Below are 18,223 nucleotides of genomic sequence, written 5' to 3'. Positions count from 1 at the left end.
TTTCAAGTGCCAGTAAAGCGACGCTAGTAATGATCATGCTTGAATGTTGACTTTTTACGTGCCACCAGCACGGAAGACTATTGGTAGCTCATAAAAATACACTATGTACATATGAGTGTGGAGAGAGAGAGAGAGAGACGGAGAAAGTGAGTGTTTAAGAGGATTGATCAAAACCAGGGAATATCAAATTAATGGCTAATATGGTAAAATACAAATCAGCAGGTGAACAATGTCCTGTTGAGCTTATACTGCCCAGCAGCATGTCAGTACCTGAACTCACACAACACAACGCAGCCTAGCATTTGAGATTCCCTGTTGTGCGCTACATTATCTTATCGATGTTGCCCCTCATATATACCTGCTTATATGATACTACAATGCAATAGAATCTCTTAATGAAGTGATTGGAGCAATACCACATAATTTATTTGTTGGTCTCTATTGGTGTGTGTGTGTTTTTATGTTTGCTCCACCACCACTGCTTGGCAACCGATGTTGGTTTGTTTACATTCCATTAACTTAGTGGTTCAGCAAAAGAGATCAACTGAGTAAGTACTAACCCTAAAAAACAAGTACTGATAAGGGCACAAAAAATAAATAAATAATTGATATTTACACCCCTGGCTTGCTGCGTCTTCTCAAGCACAGCATATTCCCAAAGGTCTTGGTCACTAGTTATTGCCTTATGAGTGAATTTGGTAGACAGAAAATATGTAGAAGCCCTTTATATATATCGATTGCAAATTTTGGCACAAAGCCAGCAATTTCAGGAGAGGGCACAAGTTGATATTCAAGGCAGTGACAGCATGGCTGCAGTCCAATGATTGAAGCAAGTAAAAGATAAAGAAAGTGAACTAACAGGAGTGGCTGTGTGGTAAGTAGCTTGCTTACCAACCACAAGGTTGTGGGTTCATTCCCATTGCATAGCACTTTGGGCAAATGACTTCTACTATAGGTTCGGGACAACCAAAGCCTTGTGAGTGGATTTGGTAGATAGAAACTGAAAGAAGCCCAGCATATATACGTATATGTATATATATATGTGTGTGTGTTTGTCTCCCCAACATTGCTTGACAACCGATGGTGGTGTGCTTTTTTATTTCCCTGTAACTTAGTGGTTCAGCAAAAGAGCCCAATAGAATAAGTACTAGGCTTCCAAAGAATAAGTCCTGGGGTCAATTTGCTCGACTAAAGGCGGTGCTCCAGCATGGCCGCAGTCAAAGAGCAAAAGATTAACACTGAAGGGACCATACTCAATAAGCAGAAAGAAAATAGGTAGGAAAAGAACTCTATATAGTGTAATTTAATGGAAGAAAGGAGCAGTTGGATATTGGACAAGCAGAGAAGAAAAAACTCACAGGAATAACTAAACAGTATGATGACCTAAGAAATAAGATCTTTTAACAGTCCAAGAGGCCCAATAGACACAGTTGTTGGCTTCTGTTACCCAAAAGTACTAACAAGTAATTGGTGGACGACTGTGAAAGCACAGGAACCAGAGTAAGGACCGAGTAAAACAAAAAAACAATCCTAAGTGGTTTTCTGTTGATGAATGAACAGTTTATTTCTATGAATGAAGAGCAGATTGTAAGATGTTTGCACATATCTGTATTCAAGTATATGAAGTGCAAATGTTGTATGATAGCAAGACGTGAACACTGAAACATAGACGTACAAAGGCTAGAAAGAATAGAAGCAAGCCTGCTTTGGTAAATGTGTTTCCACAGAGTTTTCATCTATGAAAACGATGATGGATAATATGACTTCAGAAATAAGATATTTGTGAATCAATAACTGGAACTCCATTGGTTACAATGATTGAGGGTTCGGGTAGATCCAATCCACAGAAACAGCCTGCTAATGAAATTAGCAAGCAAGTAGCCAGACGCTCCACAAACAGGTGAACTCAATGTTTGTTCTCAGGTAAATTCAGCGTAACACAGAGTGTGTAAAGGCTGACCCTTTAAAATACAGGAACTACTCCTTTTTGGTAGCTAACTGAACTGGAGCAAAATGAAATAAAGTATCTTGCTCAAGTATACAATGAGGCACTGGAAATCAAACTCACCTCACAATTATGACCCTAACAACAAAGCCACATAACTTCAGATGATGTGAGTCATTAATCAATCATCATCATAATCATCATCGTTTAATGCCTGCTATCCATGCTGGCATGGGTTGGATGATTTGACAGAGGACTGGCGAACCAGATGGCTGCACCAGGCTCCAATCTGATCTGGCAAAGTTTCTACAGCTGGATGCCCTTCTTAATGCCAACGACTCCGAGAATGTAGTGGGTACTTTTATGTGCTGCCGGCACAAAGGCCAGTCTAGCGGTACTGGCAATGGCCACGCCCAAATGGTGGTGTTTTTTTTTTACGTGTCACCTGCACAAGTGCCAGTAAGGCAACGCTGGTAACGATCACGCTCGAATGGTGCTTTTTACATGCCACTGGCACGGAAGCCAGTTAGCCGCTCTGGCAACGATCATGCTTGGATGGTGCTCCTAGTGCTCCACTAGCACGAATGCCAGTCATCAAATTTTATTTCGATTTCACTTGCCTCAACAAATATATTCATTAAAGGTAAGTCTGGACTTCCTGCACACACACACACACACACACACACAAACATCATATGTAAATGTAATCATAATAATTTATAAACTGCAAAAGACAAACAAAAAATAATCAGGAAGATATTTACCGTGAAGGAGCAACTCCAACAAGATTCGGGCCAAGTCCTTTAAATAATCCTTTTAGACCTTCAGTTTCCACTATGTGGCTGAAAAGAAATTTTAATATCATTATTATTCTTATTACTACTACTACTAATAGTAGAGTGTTACCAATCATACGACAGGTAATTCTGGAAATCTGTTTTAGCCACCATGGCTAATATCAGGAAGTATGGCATATATATAATTATTACAATTTAACAATTTTATCAAATATTTGGGTACAAATACAAAAATTGAAGAAGTGCTAATTTCCAAATGAAATAATATCTATTTGTCATTTACTCTTCCTCCTTTATTTATATTATTGTCTATCTCATTATGTGTGTGTGCAGACATATTTTCTAAGGCCAGATGCCCGTCCTAATGCCAACCCTTTCATAGCATGTAGACTAATTAAAATAGTGTCTATGCATTTGTTTTAGATTAGTAGTAAAATAATTTTTTATGACATTAAACTTTGTTATTCTACTCATTTATCAGTTCAATCTAAAAGAATAAACTGTGCCTATGGCCTTCATAGATTCCCTGAGAATAGTAAGGTTCATTTTCCTTTTACTTGTTCCAATGACAGGAATGTGGCCATCCTGTGTATTGCTCTGAAGAGTTTCGTTGAACAAATCAACCCCAATACTTACTTTTCGAGTCTGGTACTAATTGACTAATTGTATTATTCTCTTTCTGCCAAACTGCTAAGTTACAGGGATGCAAACAAACCAATACTAGTTGTCAGGTGAGATGGGCAAACACAATGGGCTTCCACACAATTTCTGTCTACTGAATGCATGCAGATAATACCTGGGTGCAGAAATGTAGGGTGGAACGAAGGGTGGTACCTGCATAGGAGTGCACACTGATGTGTGGGAAGAAAAATATGGAAAGGTCAAAATGAATTCTGGTATACACTAAAGCTGATGAAAATATTGTCCCAGAGAGACCACCATCAACACATACCATTATAATGCCATCTGATAGGAAAGCATTGAGTCAGAAAACAAGAAATAGCTGGAACCTATAGTCTATAGGTGGGGAGGTTTAGACAAGAAATTCATGTGATAGACACAATTGAAAGCTTTGATGTCAAGGGCAAAACTTTCTTTCACCAAATGAGAGTAACATAAGAAAGTAAGACTTCATGGACACATTGAGACTCCGACATCTAGCAACTGACTTGGCAGACACCCATAAAATTATTAACCATCTTACAAACAATAACTCTGAGCACTTTTTCAAACTCCACCCGTCTAACACCCGTGGACATGTTTACAAAGTCAGAAAACAGCACAGCTCCCATCACTTTCGGAAACATTTTTTCACGCTAAGAGTTGCTGAAGCATGGAACAGACTGCCGGCATCAGTTGTTAGTTGTCGGAGCACTGCATCCTTCAAAACTTCCATGCTTCCTGAGATTCGCCAACACTACACCTGATTTTCTCCCCACCATACACACGCAAGCATGTATCTGACTCATACATTGTTCGCTTTCCAGACATTTGTACATTACTGCATGTACTTTATATGCACTTTCTGACAAGTTGTGGTGCACCTGAGCACCGTATACAATAATTTCATTATATTATGACGAAAGTCGTACTGATGGATAGAAGGAGAGATAGAATTTCAAGACGATGGAGATTGTTGTTACTGCATTTGTTTATTATCTTTGAAATACAACAAGTTAATACAAGACATTTGTCAAACGGGTTGCCCTTCTGGAGAATGGGACATGAGACATGCTGGAGCAAGTTTCCCAAGACCAGAACACATCACAGGAGAAATAATTAATGTTTAGAATGTAACTTAAAAAATGTTCTTATATAAAATTACGATTGAAGGTTTTTAATTTAAATCCAAACGCTTCAAATTTGGTAGTTCTACAACAGAATCGTGAAGGCGCATGGCTCAGTGGTTAGAGCGCCGAGCTTACAATTGTGAGTTTGTGAGTTTGAATCCTGGACTGGGCTGCGTGTTGTGTTCTTGAGCAAGACACGTTGCTCCAGTTCACTCAGCTGTAGAAATGAGTTGTGACGCCACTGGTGCCAAGCTGTATTGGCCTTTGCCTTTCCTTTGGATAACATCAGTGGCGTGGAGAGAGGAGGCCGGTATGCATGGGCGACTGCTAGTCTTCCATAAACCTTGCCTGGACTTGTGTCTGGGAGGGTAACTTTCTAGGTGTAATCCCACGGTCAGTCATGACCGAAGGGGGTCTTAGCAACAACAGAATCAATCAGATTATTTCAGGAGGATTCACATCAAATAGGTTAAAAGAAAAAAAGATTATAATTCACGAAATAATTATAAAAATTTTAGTATTTATTTCTTAAGGAAGTATGAAGTTCTTCAAAATAAAACAACCCAGTAAGTAATCATATAATATTTTATGACCAACTTCCTAAGTTTCTTTCATGTAATTTCTTTATCATAAATCAATTTGAATATGCAGTTTGCCAGTCACAAGATTAATCTTAATCTTTGTAATATTAAATACTAACCCGAGTTCATTCACAAAGTGCTCATACTTACATTAAGCCCTCAATCAAAATATTTAAATATAAATGATAACGCAAGATTTCAGTTGGTCAACACCAACAATATACCTGTACCATGTTACAGCTATTTTATCTAAGCCTAAGTCTTTAATATAGTAAAAAGTAGATGGAAAACTTGGGTAGTCTACTTATTAGAAATATAATAACAGTATATAACGTTTCAAGGCGGCGAGCTGGTAGAAACGTTAGCATATGGGCAAAATGCTAAGCAGTATTTTGTCTGCCACTACGTTCTGAGTTCAAATTCCGCCATGGTCGACTTTGCCTTTCATCCTTTCAGGATTGATAAATAAGTACCAGTTATGCACTGGGGTTGATATAATCCATTTGTCTGTCCTCTCTGTGTTTAGCCCCTTGAGGGTAGTAAAGAAATAGGTATTTCGTCTGCCGCTACGTTCTGAGTTCAAATTCCACTGAGGTTGACTTTGCCTTTCAGGGTCGATTAAATAAGTACCAGTTACGCACTGGGGTCGATATAATCGACTTAGTCCGTTTGTCTGTCCTTGTTTGTCCCCTCTGTGTGTAGCCCCTTGTGAGCAGTAAAGAAATAAGAAATATAATAACAGTAGTGTTATGATTTATGATTCAAATATTAGATGGTCCAGGGCTGGGATTTCTTGTGGGGAAAGGATCTCTGCTTAATTAGCAGGCTGAGGAACTTAGAAGTATTTTCTTTTGTTTTCTCCTATTAAATGCATTGACACCACTGTGTTATATGTCAAAACAAACTTTTACACCTGAAAACTCACACCTGAACAGCCATGAATATTTATGTGCAAGGCCAGTAACTAAAATCTTAACACTATACTCAGAGGTCTCAAATCACCAGGTTCATGCAGAAGTAGCAGTATTTTCAACCCTGTAATTAAACGTTTAATTTCATGAACCTCAATCTGAGGTTAATGAGTAGCGCAGAGGGAAAACAGTAACTATGATCTCAAACCATACGACCAAAAGATTGTCATGGATATAGTGAGGTAATATATGTAAGTATGTGAATGTATGAAGTCTCCAGGTGTAACTAGGATTTTAACCCTTTCGTTACCGTATTTATTTTGAGATGTTCTGTGTTTCTTTCAATTACATTAAATATAAGAAAGAATTTAGTAAAATAACTTAGTTATCATTCAGCTAGTGTTACGAACATAATTTGGGACTAAGGTTTGGTGGAAGATTTTAATTCAAACTTTATGAAAACAAGACATTTGTACTCAAAGCAGGAGCTGGTTTCAGCCAGGTTGGTAATGAAAGAGTTAAAAGCAATGACCTTATGTTTTCTAATAGACATTGGATGTTAAATAACTTTGGACTATTAGCAGACATACGTCTGACTTTAAGCAACACATCATCAATACTTTACCGTGAATAAGTAAATAAATTTTTTAAAAATGAAGAGGCTAGCATCAAGTGAAAGCTACACAATCAGTATAATGAAAGAACTCATCATCATTTTTCATTTAACGTCCGCTTTCCATGCACCGAGAGTTTAGTGGGTGCTTTTATGTGCCACCGGCACGAGGGCCAGTTTGGTGGTACTGACTGGTTATATAAATTCCAATAGCCAAATCGTAGGTATGTTGGAATATTCAAAGAAATACAACAGAGTTGGCAGCTCTGCTTATCCCAAAATATGTACAAAACATGGTAGATGACAACTCAGGAACACGCCTGTCCAGAGGTCAAGGAGATCAAAGGAAACCACACAAATAAAGGTGCAGGTATGGTTGTGCGGCTAAGAAGCTCATTCTGCAACCACATGGCTTCAGGTTCAATCTCACTACTCAGCACTTTGGACAAATGTCTTCTACTATAGCCCCTGGCCAACCATGGCTTGTGTGAATTTTGTAGAGAAAAACTGTGAGGAAGCCTGTTATGTATGCATGTGCATGTTCTTTGCATCCGTGTTTGTCCCTTACTATTGCTGGTGTTAGTTTGTTTACATCCCCACAATACACAAAATAAATTGTGCACAACCCACACAACATAGTCTATACAACCACCATCAATATTTTTTCTACTCTAGGCACAAGGCTTGAATTTTTGGGGAGGGGGGGCTCAGTCAATTAGATCAACCCCAGTACACAAGTGGTACTTAATTTATCAACCCTGAAAGGATGAAAGGCAAAGTAGATCTCGGCGGAATTTGAACCCAGAATGTAAAGACAAAATACTGCTAAGCATTCCACCCAGCATGCTAACATTTCTTATTTCTTTATTGCCCTCAAGGGGCTAAACACAGAGGGGACAAACAAGGACAGATAAAGGGATTAAGTCGATTACATCGACCCCAGTGTGTAACTAGTACTTAAGTTATCGACCCCAAAAAGATGAAAGGCAAAGTCGACCTTGACGGAATTTGAACTCAGAACATAAAGACAGACGAAATGCCTATTTCTTTACTACCCACAAGGGGCTAAACACAGAGAGGACAAACAAGGACAGACAAACGGATTAAGTCGATTATATCGACCCAGTGTGTAACTGGTACTTAATTTATCGACCCTGAAAGGATGAAAGGCAAAGTCGACCTCGGCGGAATTTGAACTCAGAATGTAACAGCAGGCGAAATACTACTAAGCATTTCGCCCAGCATGCTAACGTTTCTGCCAGCTCGCCACCATCAATATTAAAACACACAACACAAACCACACAGTATACATGAAAGATAATCAGTCCCTAAAAAAATAGTCCCAAAGCATATAGTTTGCCATCAAGCCCTATCCATATGTAAGTGTTACAAAAAGAAAACAACGCATACTATGTTATTTAATTTTTGTATTTGGATAGCAAGATTGCTTAATGACAAACTCTTGCATTGAAACATATTTCACTGTCTATTGAGAGGGTCATAATACCAAAGTAAACACACACACTGGCTCTTCTTTTATTAGTTACTAGCGAATTGGTTAACCAATTACACTAAGTTATATACTAAGAAATAACAAAGGTGAAGCAAGTGACATTACACAATATAAAGACTGTGTATGTCTGTATATATTTGCGCATGTGTATGTGTGTTTGTTTTTTGTTGTTTTTTTTTTAATTGAGAGAGTGTCTGTGTATCTCCTTGTCTTGACCTTGCATGAAAAGTTGTAAATAAATGTCACAATCATAAAACTATTGTCATTCATGACCCAATATTCTACAAATCATGGGGGTGGGAAATTACCTGGAAACAATTGAATAAATCAAGTGTGCTTAAAGGAAGTAGTTTCCACAGCAGAAAAACCTGCTCCAATAATTTTGTTTCGCTCATGTTAGCATGATAAAACAGAAATAAAATCAATGATTATGTGTGTGTATATGAATATATATATATAATATATATATATATATATATATATATATATATATAATATATATATATGTAGGTAGGTAGGTAGGTAGGGAAGAGAGTGACATTCTGTGTATCTCAATGAATATATTGATATACATCAGTGCTTTTCAAACTTTTTGCTGGGGTAGAACCCCAAAGAAACATTCCACTGGCTCGAGGAACCCCTGTGCAATAATTTAAGTCTTATGCACACATATCTGCACAGGAGAATTAAAAATTACTGCCAATTTTAGCAGTTTTGTAACTTCTTGCGGAACCCCTGGACTGTACAGGCAGAACCCTGGTTGAAAACCACAATTTATATATATGTATATACATATATATTAATTTAAGTCACAAATATACGGAGACAACTTAATTCAGTGGTGCTCAAAAGAAAAACTCCTATATAGAATATATAGTACAATACAAGAGAAAAGCATATGGAGTGTATAAAGGATCAAATTTTCGACATGCCCTTCCTGTTGCCAAGTTTTACTTGTTCCCAAGCAAGGAGATATTGAGGGAAACTACACCATATTTTGTAGAATAATTGTTTGTTTGCAAGAATATAAGTATTTGCCTGTGTGTATGTGTATGCTTGTGTGACATCATTATCATTGTTTAACATCCACTTTCCATGCTGGCATGGGTTGGACGGTTTGAATGAGGACTGGCAAGCCAGCACCAGGCTCCAATCTGATCTGGCAATGTTTCTACAGCTGGATGCTCTTCCTAATGCCAACTACTCCAAGATTGTAGTGGGTGCTTTTTCCGTGCCACCGGCACAGCAGCCAGTCAGGCAGGCTTAGCATCGATCACGTTTGGATGGTGCTTTTTACATGCCACTGGTACAAGAGCCAGTCAGGATGTGTGTGTTTGTATATATACATACACACACACACACACTCAGAGTGGTTGGTGTTAGGAAGGGCATCCAGCAGTAGAAACCTTGCCAAATCAGATTGGAGTTTGGTGCAGCCTTCTGGCTCACCTGTCCTCAGTCAAACCATCCAACCCATGCCAGCATGGAAAGCAGATGTTAAATGACGATATATGTGTGTGTGTGTGTATATATATATATTTATATATGTATATCATTATCATTTAACATATCTATCTATCTATATATACAATAACAAAGGGTAAAATTATTAAATTAAGAAGTAATCAATAATTTCACCAAGTAGAATTCGGTATGAAAAAAGGACCATTTCACGGTAAACTTAAGTAATACTTATTAATAAGGGTTCAGCAAAGATTTGCTTTACCACATACCGAAGTTTAGCTAAGATTTTTTGGCTGCTATTTCTAAACTTCGGTATGTGGTAAAGCAAATCTTTCCTGAACCCTTATTAATAAGTATCTATATATATATATATATATCATCACCATTGTTCCATGCTGGCATGTGTTGGATGGTTTGACAGGACTGCACTGAGCTCTAACGTCTCTACTTTGGCATGATTCTTACAGTTGGATGCCCTTATATCAACCACTTTAAAGTGTGGAAAACATGCTTTTCTCATGCATGATGACCTTATTGAGGTCATACAGATACATATTCTTTTCTACTCTAGACACAAGGCCCACTCTTCTTGAGCCCTATGGACTCATAAGGGCTGCTTTCCTGGTTTTCATGGCATATATATCTCTTATATAAAATATATTCTGTCTGTCTGTGTGTGTGGCTTCTAGGATCTAGGGCATCCTTCATCCGATTGCGCTCAAATTTGATATGTAGATACAGACGGTATCAGGGCATGTATAAGTCTTGAAAAAATTTAAAAAAACCATTCCAGGTGAGAATGCGATAAAGCCGTGGGAAATCGTTTTTCTTTGAAATAGAAAAAAATCCATCTTAATTTCTTCTTTTGCTGGTGTCTCAAATTTAGGTTAAATCAGGCCTATGGGATGGTCGGACAAGTTTTGAGAAAATTTGGTTTAAATGTTTGTCAACTCAGTACCGTCCATCGGACAGAGGAGCGTTTTACTCGTATACATATATATATGTTTACCCACTGGACAGGACACTGGTCTGTCGCAAGGTTACTCATTTTTGCCAGCTGAGTGGACTGCGGAGAAGCATGAAATGAAGTGTTTTGCTTAAGAACACAATGTGTCACCCGGTCCAGGAACTGAAAAGTACAATCTTACAATCGAGGATAACTTGCACAAACTCAAATAAATCAAAATCTCAATAAACCTACAATTAATAATACTGATTAATGATACCCCATAGAAATCCTCAAAATTCCACCTCCCAAAAAATAACACTCTACACAAAGATCTTATAAATGAAATATTTCTATATTCAGCAATAGACAACAAAGCAAACCGCACTGCTCCATATTTAACAATAAAACCAGAAACTGATCCTGATTCCCCTCAGCAAAATCAAACGGAGACCGATGAGTCTCTGCAATTATTGATACAACTCACATTATCAGCATCATCATTTAACGTCCGCTTTCCATGCTGGCATGGGTTGGACAGTTCGACCGGGGTCTGGGAAGTCAGGAGGCTGCACCAAGCCCAGTCTGATCTGGCAGTGTTTCTACAGCTGGATGCCCTTCCTAACACCAACCACTCTCCGTGAGTGTAGTGGGTGCTTTTTACGTGCCACCGGCACAGGGGCCAGAGGTGACTGGCAACGGCCACGATGAGTTGGTGCTTTTTATGTGCTACCGGCACGGAGGCCAGTCGAGGCGGCGCGGGCAACAGCCACGTTCGGATGGTTCTTTTACGTGCCACCAGCACTGGTATCACAACTACAATTTCCATTGATTTTTGATCGATTTCAATCATTATAAATATTTACAAAAATTCCAACAAAACCCTAACCACTAAGCTATGTGCCCCCATATAATTGTTAGAATATAGCTGCTAGAACATAGTTGTATAATGCAGGGTAACCATGAATCCAATAGTGTAGCTAGCCAGGCTGTGGTCTGCCACAGGGGCAGCATTTTGGGTTCTGTTGTAGGCAATATGTGATTATTTTTAAGTGTGGAACTAAGTCCTGCCAGGGTTAACTTCACCTTTCATCCCTTTAGGGGGTCAATAAAATCAAGTACCTGTCAAGGACTGTGGTTGAAGGAACTGACTTGACTCTTCCCTTCAAAATTGCTATCCTTGAGGTCAGTGTCCCATTCAGGAGTATGTTGTGATATTAGTCATCTATACACCATGGAAAGCAAACAACCAGTCTTAGGGAACATAAAGCTGAACTGTAATTATTTTGAGATGCTCTGTGTTTCTTTCAATTACTTTAAATATAACAAAGATTATAGTAAAATCACTTAGTTATCATTCAGCTAGTGTTAGCATCATAAATTATGACTAAAGTTTGGTGAAAGATTTTAAATCAAAACTTATGAAAACAAGACATTTGTACTCAGATCTATCGATCTCTGTTGCCAAGCCACTAAGTTACAGGGATGTAAACTCACTAACAACAGTTGTCAAGCAGTGATGGGGGAGCGGGGAGACAAACACAGACAAAGACCCACACACACACATAAATCATCATCATTATCGTTTAACATCACCTTCATGATGGCATGGACATATATATTTATATATATATATATACATATAAGTGTGTGTGTGTACATATATAAATATCATCATCATCATCGTTTAACGTCCGTTCTCCATGCTAGCATGGGTTGGACGGTTCGACCGGGGATCTGGAAAGCCAGAAGGCTGCACCAGGCTCCAGTCTTATCTGGCAGTGTTTCTACAGCTGGATGCCCTTCCTAACGCCAACCACTCCGTGAGTGTAGTGGGTGCTTTTTATGTTTCTTTATTACCCACAAGGGGCTAAACCTAGAGGGGACAAACGGATTAAGTCGATTACATCGACCCCAGTGCGTAACTGGTACTTAATTTATCGACCCCGAAAGGATGAAAAGTTGACCTCGGCGGAATTTGAACTCAGAACGTAACGGCAGACGAAAAACGGCTACACATTTCGCCCGGTGTGCTAACAGTTCTGCCAGCTCGCCGCCTATATATATATATATATGTGTGTATATTTACACACACACAATGGGCTGCTTTCAGTTTCAGTCCACAAAATCCATTCACAAGGCTTTGGCCAGCCTGAGAAGTTATAGAAGAAGACACTGGCCCAAAGTGTCACACAGTGGGCCTGAACATGGAACCATGTGGTTGGGAAGCAAGCTTCTTACCACACAGCCATGCTTGCACCTTGCTCAAGGTATATAAAAATTAAATATAATATCATGATATATGATTTAATAAATCTTAGCCTTAAGTTTGCTATCTGACTTCAGGCTCATCAAAGTAGAACTTAACCCAGTTTCCAGAATAGATAGTGTCAAATTATGGGACAGCACTCTAATTATGAGACGGATTGGTTATGAACAAACAAACCTCAAGTTGACCAAGTGATTATTTAGTTACCCTGCTAATATATCTAAGTAGAGAGACTATTGGGTCTACAACAGCAACCTGAACAACAGTGTGATGTAAAACTGGTTAAAAATTCAAGCTCTGTGACACTGTCTTCCATATGAATTTTCTTTCCCATTTGGTTAAACAGAGGAAGTGGAGGAGGCGATGCAGTAATCAGTCTGAACATATGTAGGTCAACGTAGGAAGTAAAAAATGTAGCCAGATACGGAGAAGGAAAGAAAGAAAGAAAGAAAGAAAGAGTGCAACAAAGGCACACCGCCAACAAGATCTAAATACTTGCAACAAGGTGAACTCTGATAATAGCAGCCAAACTCGATGCTATGCAGGTATATTAATATAGAGGTCAAAGGTTATCATTCTGCTTTGCTTACCTACAATATTTACACAGACCTTAATTATTCATGAGACTCGTATTACAGATCTGTAAGGCTTGTAAACAAAGGAAACTGTACTGAATATGATCATGTTAAATAATGCACATCCGTTGACATACTTTTAATAAGACTGAATGACGTAACAGGTAGAACACTTACGTCATTCAACCGATAAAATACAAAATTCCTGTGTAGCCTCTGACGCTATCTAACCATAATTCTGGCACCGTAAAAGTTCAAGCCATGTATTCACCTCAGTGACAAAAAAAACTGGATCTTTTCGCTTTGACCGGCAGATTTTTTTAAATAATTTCTTTGTAACTAAACACTTTTAAACTTTGTATACTGGTAGAATGTGTTTATAAAACATCTTTTTCTCTTGGTTTTCTTGAGAAAATTCTGTAGTTTGTAAACTATTTGTTCTTTAATTTCTTGCATTTCGGTAATTTCAACCAATCAATGACGTTTATTGAGGTGAATCCAATTTCTGCCGGATCGTTGTCAACAACAATTATTTTCTCAAGAACACCAAGAGAAAAAGATGTTTTATAAACACATTCTACCAGTATACAAAGTTTAAAAGTCTTTAGTTACAAAGAAAATATTTTAAAAATCTGCCGGTCAAAGCGAAAAGATCCGAAAACCTATCCCTGTCTTGTCCCCTCTTTCATACTATCACATCCCTCAACACTGTACCCTGCTCAGTCATGTGTAACACTAAGTTTTGTCAGTGAACAGGTCGTGGTTTCAAAGCGATGGAAATATTTTGACAAATTAAATTTAAATAGTGAAGTGAAATTAATGGTTTTTATGTGTTCTTAAATGGCTTACATCTATGCTGCAATTGTTTTTGTTTCAGCACACGATCTCAGATCAAGTCACTTGCTATGCAAGTACATCTCTGTAATACATATATATATATATTTCATATACTGTAAAAACACATGTAATTTACGCACTTTTTTTTGCAAAAACAAAAATAAACTTTAGTGGGTGTGTAAATTACATGAGTAGATCATTTCCAGATTTTATTTAGAAAGTTTTTTTTTTGTTGAAAAATAACATACAAATGTAAACATTCGTACCGGATGGTGATATATATATATATATATATATTTATATATATATATCATTCTGAAAACTTTTGGATGCAAATTTTACACAAGTAGAAGCTTTTTTTTAACAATTTTTATCCTGAAAATCACCTGCGTAAATTACACAGGTGTGCAAATTACATAGGTTTTTACAGTATATGCACATATATATCATCATCATCATCGTTTAACGTCCACATTCCATGTTAGCATGGGTTGGATGATTTGACCGAGGGCTGGCGAACCAGATGGTTGCACCAGGCTCCAATCTTGATTTGGCAGAGTTTCTAGAGCTAGATGCCTTCCTAACGCCAACCACTCTGAAAGTGTAGTGGGTGCTTTTACGTGCCACCGGCACGGAGGCCAGATAGCTGCTCTGGCAATGATCACGCACAGATGGTGCTCTTAATACTCTACTATACACACATATATATACATGTATATGCACACTTCTTCAAAACTGCATCCATGTGCCTCTATTCAAAAGTGTTATTATTATCACCCTGCCACCATCTCTCTCTCTCCTTCAATATTCTCTCCCCACAGCATCTTAGGATTCTTACCAGTATCATTTATGCTCATTGAAACACCAGGTTTAATGTTATTGACTCAAATTCTTGAAGGCATTACTGACTTTACTCCAAAATGCTCTAAACTAGTTAAAGAATGCAAAGACCAATTTTGGTTCGATAACTTACCGTAGACATACATAGATTCCAAATGAAACTCTTGGTCGGTTTGTTAGTAAATTCTGAGACAGTTCCAATGCATTGTAACCTGGTGAACGTAATCCAACGAAAGTTTGGGGTGCAAGGGAGTGTGTGGAGACCGGAGACGGAACATACACCGAAGAATGGTGAAACGTGGCAACTGAGGATTGTAGTCGTGTTTTCAGAACTTCAAGTGGACATGTTATGATAGCACCTACTGTACCACCAATTCTGAAAATAGAAAAATTATTCATATAAATACATGCACAAAGATATACATATCGGTAACTATATATATATATATTTATATATATATATCATTCTGAAAACTTTTGGATGCAAATTTTACACAAGTAGAAGCTTTTTTTTAACAATTTTTATCCTGAAAATCACCTGCGTAAATTACACAGGTGTGCAAATTACATAGGTTTTTACAGTATATGCACATATATATCATCATCATCATCGTTTAACGTCCACATTCCATGTTAGCATGGGTTGGATGATTTGACCGAGGGCTGGCGAACCAGATGGTTGCACCAGGCTCCAATCTTGATTTGGCAGAGTTTCTAGAGCTAGATGCCCTTCCTAACGCCAACCACTCCAAGAGTGTAGTGGGTGCTTTTACGTGCCACCGGCATGGGGCCAGTCAAGCAGTACTGGCAAAGACCTCACTCGAATCTTTTGCACATTCCACTGGCACAGGTGCCAGTAAGGCAATGCTGGTAACACTCACGCTCGAATGGTGCCCTTTTACGTGCCACCGGCACGGAGGCCAGATAGCTGCTCTGGCAATGATCACGCACAGATGGTGCTCTTAATACTCTACTATACACACATATATATACATGTATATGCACACTTCTTCAAAACTGCATCCATGTGCCTCTATTCAAAAGTGTTATTATTATCACCCTGCCACCATCTCTCTCTCTCCTTCAATATTCTCTCCCCACAGCATCTTAGGATTCTTACCAGTATCATTTATGCTCATTGAAACACCAGGTTTAATGTTATTGACTCAAATTCTTGAAGGCATTACTGACTTTACTCCAAAATGCTCTAAACTAGTTAAAGAATGCAAAGACCAATTTTGGTTCGGTAACTTACCGTAGACATACATAGATTCCAAATGAAACTCTTGGTCGGTTTGTTAGTAAATTCTGAGACAGTTCCAATGCATTGTAACCTGGTGAACGTAATCCAACGAAAGTTTGGGGTGCAAGGGAGTGTGTGGAGACCGGAGACGGAACATACACCGAAGAATGGTGAAACGTGGCAACTGAGGATTGTAGTCGTGTTTTCAGAACTTCAAGTGGACATGTTATGATAGCACCTACTGTACCACCAATTCTGAAAATAGAAAAATTATTCATATAAATACATGCACAAAGATATACATATCGGTAACTATATATATATATATAAAAAACTGCTACAGCAATCGACTATCATGGGTGTTTACATTCCAAAACCACCACGCAGTAGGTGAAAATCCATGAAATAGAAAATACTGTATATTTTTTTTTTATTTTTAAATTTGCATATATTTCATCAACATCGTTTAAGGTCTGCTTTCCATGCAAGCATGGGTTGAACGATTTGACTGAGGACTGGTGAACCAGATGGCTGCACCAGGCTTCAATCTTGATCTGGCTGAGTTTCTACAGCTGGATGCCTTTCCTAACGCCAACCACTCTGAAAGTGTAGTGGGTGCTTTTACGTGCCACCAGCACGGGGGCCAGTCAGGCTGTACTGGCAACGGCCACACTCAAATGGTGTTTTTTTACGTGCCACCTGCACAGGAGCTAGTCCAGCAGCACTGGCAACGACCTCGTTTGAATGCTTTTTCATGTGCCACCGGCACATGATTATAAATGCAAAAGAACATCACATACTCGCGTTTGCCTCCAGGAAGCTATTGCTCACTTTCTCCGCGTTAGGACAATGAAATTCATCACTGCCGACATCATACTTGGCTCCCAAGTTCCATTTTCTATACAGTAAGGGCAATTCTTTAACTCATCTATGGTCACTAGATATTTTTGCTTAATCTATTTTAATTAATCTGTTATAGTGCAGTACTGTACTGCATTTTTATTAATTAATATATTAATTTTTGGGCGTGAAAATACTTATTTTACCACAGAAATAATTAAAATCTAAAAACTATAAATACCTACCTGCCACAGAAACCTGTGATATAAATTTACATATATTAGCCAGAAAAATCTGCAATGTACTGAGGGTATGATAGGTGAACCAAGATATAGTGAGTGATTGTAATTACATAATCACAAGGGGCTCAGACACGGGTGTGTGGTTAAGAAGCTTGCTACCCAACGATGTAGTCTGGGGTTCAGTCCTGCTGCATAGCACCTTGGGCAAGTATCTTCTACCATGGCTCCAGGATGATCAAAGGAGTGGATTTAATAAATGGAAACTGAAAGAAACCTGTTATATGTGTGTGCGTGTATATATTCTTTTATTCTTTTACTTGTTTCAGTCATTTGAATGTAGCCATGCTGGAGCACTGCCTTTAGTCAAACAAACCGACCCCAGGACTTATTCTTTGCAAGCCTAGTAGTTATTCTATTGGTCTCTTTGCTGAACCACTAAATTACAGGGATGTAAACACACCAACATTGGTTGCCAAATGGTGGCCGGGGGACAAACACAGATACACAAATACATATGCACACACACACGGCAGGCACCTTCAGTTTCCATCTACCAAACCCACTCGCAAGGCTTTGGTCAGCCCAAGGCAATAGAAGACACCTGCCCAAGGTACCATGTAGTGGGACTGAACCTGGAACCATGTGGTTGATAAGCAAGCTTCTTACCACACAGCCACTCCTGCACTTAACATATATGTACACACACACACACACACATTTCATAATCATTTAACATCCCTCTTCCATGGAATGAATGATTTGAAAGGAGCTGGTAAGCCAGAGGACTGCACCAAGCTCCATCATCTGTTTTGGCAAG

At 38.5% G+C, this 18,223-nt stretch overlaps 1 protein-coding gene across 5 annotated transcripts in view; it reads right to left on the bottom strand.

Annotated features, from left to right (window-relative positions):
• Positions 1-18,223, bottom strand: part of LOC115213484 (solute carrier family 25 member 36) — a 63,600-nt gene that overhangs the window by 23,843 nt on the left and 21,534 nt on the right. For 4 of the 5 annotated variants that reach the window (XM_029782477.2, XM_029782478.2, XM_029782479.2 and 1 more), the window contains exons 2-3: positions 16,337-16,579; positions 2,710-2,787 (exon numbers count right to left, since the gene is read on the bottom strand). In XM_029782477.2, the coding sequence (XP_029638337.1) occupies positions 2,710-2,787; positions 16,337-16,579 (321 nt within the window). Of the gene's footprint in view, positions 1-2,709; positions 2,788-15,214; positions 15,515-16,336; positions 16,580-18,223 lie in introns of those variants that run through there. The other variant, XM_036503654.1, reaches the window with a different exon arrangement.

This window comes from Octopus sinensis, linkage group LG6 (assembly GCF_006345805.1).
Source record: "Octopus sinensis linkage group LG6, ASM634580v1, whole genome shotgun sequence".
Lineage (NCBI taxonomy): Eukaryota > Metazoa > Mollusca > Cephalopoda > Octopoda > Octopodidae > Octopus > Octopus sinensis.
Note: the sequence above shows the minus strand (reverse complement) of the source record. Positions and strands in the feature narration are given on the sequence as shown.